General features: G+C 53.9%; 1 protein-coding gene across 2 annotated transcripts in view; it reads right to left on the reverse strand.

Moving 5' to 3' along the window:
* Positions 1 to 872: 872 nt before the first annotated feature.
* The window catches only part of LOC103398114 (uncharacterized), an 11646-nt gene continuing 8716 nt past the window's right edge, over positions 873 to 3802 (reverse strand). Inside the window, exons 6-7 of one of the 2 annotated variants that reach the window (XM_008336626.3) lie at positions 2939 to 3163; positions 875 to 2134 (exon numbers count right to left, since the gene is read on the reverse strand). In XM_008336626.3, coding sequence (XP_008334848.1) covers positions 1550 to 2134; positions 2939 to 3163 — 810 coding nt within the window. In that variant the 3' untranslated portion in view covers positions 875 to 1549. Of the gene's footprint in view, positions 2135 to 2938; positions 3164 to 3802 lie in introns of both variants that reach the window. The other variant, XM_025053482.1, reaches the window with a different exon arrangement.

Here is a 3802-nt window from a genome sequence, read left to right on the forward strand (position 1 = left end):
CCCCGACGGTGAGAGAGGCCGCGGTTTGATTATTCCTCTCTGGGGACCATAAGCCAATGGCAGCTTCAAACGCTCCGTTCATGGGTCGTTTTTTTCTTTTTTAAAGAGGCTTTGTGACCAGAGCTGCTCTGACTCCACACCCTGGTGGGACGACGGTGTCAGGACAGGAAGTGGTCACCTTTGACCTGCTGGTCACCTTTGATCTGCTGGTCCGCCACCAGTGACACAGCTACAGTCGTCAGTTAAATGATGTTGAGATGTTGGGTTTTTTTCTGACTGACTGACTGACCAACTGACTGACTGACTGACCGACCGGCCGACCGACCAACCGACCTAATGACTGACTGACCGACCGACCGACCTAATGACTGACTGACCGACCGACTGACTAAGCGACTGACCGACCAACCGACAGACCAACCAACCTACTGACTGACCGACCGACTAAGTAACAGAATGACTGACTAAGCGACCAACTGACTGACTAACCGACCAACTGACTGACTGACCAACTGACCAACTGACTGACTAAGCGACCGACTAAGCAACCGACAGACTAACCGACTGACCAACCAACTGACTGACCAACTGACTGACCGACCGACTGACAGACAGACTGACTGACTGGCCAACTGACTGACCGACCGACCTACTGACTGACCAACCGACTGAATGACATACCGCCGCCTGACTGACTAACTGAGCAACTGACTGACTAAGCGACCGACCAACCAACCTACTGACTGACAGGCCGACCAACCTACTGACTGACCGACCGACTGACTAACCGACCGACTGACAGACCGACTGACTGACTGGCCAACTGACTGACCGACCGACCGACTGACTGACCAACCCACTGACTGACCGACCAACAGGCCGACTGACTGCTTCAGACATCAGTGATAATAATGCAGTTTATTTAAAGGCACATTTCAAAACACAGACAGGAAGACGTCCATCTGGACGTAAACAAACCTCCGTCCACCACAGAATCTGGACAAGAGTTTTTACAAAAAGTTTTTTTTTTTTCACTATTCACTACAGCAACACCGACACCTGGATCCATTCACGTGACCTTTTCACACCGTGTTCTCCAAACATTCACAACTCAAGGAAACTTTAGTTCAAAGGTGACAAACCAAACACAAGGTGGCGCTGATGTTCACTTTAACCGGAGTTAAACCACAGTTTGCAGACTGCAGACTCCACAGGAAACCAAAGAGCGGAATGTGGTGCATTCTGGGTAAAACAAAACAAAACAAAGTGGAAGAAAAAAAGATTTAAAGTTAAAAATGTTTGGTGGACGGCGTGGAGCGGTGCAGAGATTTATTTATCTCCGTCCCGGCCAATCACTGATCAACGTTTTCTTCTTCTTCTCTGTTCACTCCTTCAGCCCAGCAGCTGTTTGGACCAGTGGTTCTGTCCCCGCACTTCCCCCCACCCCTCGTGGTACTACCCCGGTGTGAAAAGTCTCTGAGAGTTCTTGTATGGATCTATGTCCAGAGTCTCTCCTCAAACAGAACACTGCCCCCTGGTGGTGGTCAGATTAAAACATGTGGGCAGACAGCGGGCAGACCCCGCCCCTCACCTGGCTCCCCCTCGGCCTCCACTCCAGCCGGGCCCTCTGGTGGACGGGGCCTTGCTCCTCCTCGTGTTTTTCCCTCGCCAGTCCGTTCAGCACAGCAGGAGCCGAGTTCTGGTCCAGGTGCTCGGCCGACACCAGGGGGAGTCGGTCGTCCTCCTCTGAGATGACGAACACCGGCACGCTGACGTGGTCACCCTCCCCCGGGAAATCAATCTTTCGACTTTCCATCTGAACCTTGGTGCTGGGAGAGGGACCTGAAGTGGACTCTGAACTCGGACCCTGGGATTTGGGAAGTGCGGGGACCAAGCTGTGGGTGGCGGTCCCGGAGAGCAGCCCACAGCTGGGTCCTGGGAAGCGTGAGCGTAGCAGGTTGCTGGTGGAGTTGAGTCGCCGCTGCTGCTGCGCCGCCTGCGTGAGTGGGTAGGAGGCGTTGCTGATGGTCGAGTCAGAGAGGGCGCTGTCGTCCGCTTTGGCTTCGAGGTGAACGTCGGAGAAGACCCTCCTGCTGTCAGCAGCCCTGGACTCATGTGTCAAGGTGGGCGGAGCCTGGAAAGATGAAGAGTGAATGAGAACCTGGGACCGAGACCAAGACCCTGGACTGAGACCAGGAACCTGGTCTGAGAACAAGAACCTGGACCGAGACCAAGACCCTGGACCGAGACCAAGACCCTGGACTGAGACCAGGAACCTGGACTGAGGCCATGAACCTAGTCTGAGACCAAGAACCTAGTCTGAGACCAAGAACCTGGTCTGAGCCCAAGAACCTAGACTGAGACCAAGAACCTAGACTGAGACCAAGAACCTGGTCTGAGAACAAGAACCTGGACCGAGACCAAGACCCTGGACTGAGACCAGGAACCTGGTCTGAGACCCAGAACCTAGTCTGAGAGCAAGAACCTGGACCGAGACCAAGACCCTGGACCGAGACCAAGAACCTGGTCCGATACCAAGAACCTGGACCGCGACCAAGAACCTGGACCGAGACCAAGACCCTGGACCGAGACCAAGACCCTGGACCGAGACCAAGACCCTGGACCGAGACCAAGACCCTGGACTGAGACCATGAACCTAGTCTGAGACCAAGAACCTAGTCCGAGACCAAGAACCTGGACCGAGACCAAGAACCTGGTCTGAGACCAAGAACCTGGTCCGATACCAAGAACCTGGACCGAGACCAAGACCCTGGACTGAGACCAGGAACCTGGACTGAGGCCATGAACCTAGTCTGAGACCAAGAACCTAGTCTGAGAGCAAGAACCTGGACCGAGACCAAGAACCTGGTCTGAGAACAAGAACCTGGACCGAGACCAAGACCCTGGACTGAGACCAAGAACTAGAAGAAGTACTGACGCTGTCCACCAGTTTGGTGAAGGGACTGCTGGAGTTCCAGCTGCACCACCTCTTATGCAGCTGGGGCAGCGGGGGCAGGAAGTCCTGGAAGGTGCGGACGCTCCAGGCTCTCGGCCTGGCGCTGCCCCCCCCACTGTCCCTGGTGGGTTTGTCACAGGTGGATAAAACACTGGAGTCCAGTGAGGGCCAGTCCCCCAGGGAGCTGGGACCAGGTCTGGGGTGTCGCTGGAAAATCAGAACAGGAAACAGGAAAATATTTACCAGCAGGGGGCAGAAATACCCCTTAATAGGTTTAAATCTGCAGATAAAAACCAAAGACGAAGAGAGGCTGCGGTTCGTAGCGGTGTTAGCGTAGCCTTAATGACGCCACAATTGTACTTACTCAATGCATAATGGGATATATTGATCGGGTAGTGCACGTCAGATGTAGAGTAGATGTTGTGGTGCATTGTGGGATACATTTATCAGCCCACACAGCGGACAACTTCCACATTTATACACCACTACAAAATGGTGCGCCCCCTGTGCAGTGCACCACGTAGGCTGCAGGGGGTGGTGTCAGACACAGTCAGTCGGGCGTCCTGTTGTTCCGTTCGACTGTGCTGATTTTTTTGATTTTTTTTATTGTTGTTATGTTTCCGAAAAATTGTTTGACAAGGATGTCAGCACTGAGGACACACAGGGAGGGAGAGCGCACACTGTTGGCCGAAGCGTGCATGACACTCACTGAGGCATAAACACGACACAATCGGTGCTGGGAACCTGGGCCCCCGTGGATAATACCCTATTAGCCCGGGCTGCAGCCCGCGCTGCCAGGACTTCAACAAAAAAAAGCTGCCAGCGTTGTTTGGAGCCAATTCTCAT

This window comes from Cynoglossus semilaevis, chromosome Z (assembly GCF_000523025.1).
Source record: "Cynoglossus semilaevis isolate Cse_v1.0 chromosome Z, Cse_v1.0, whole genome shotgun sequence".
NCBI classification, from domain to species: domain Eukaryota; kingdom Metazoa; phylum Chordata; class Actinopteri; order Pleuronectiformes; family Cynoglossidae; genus Cynoglossus; species Cynoglossus semilaevis.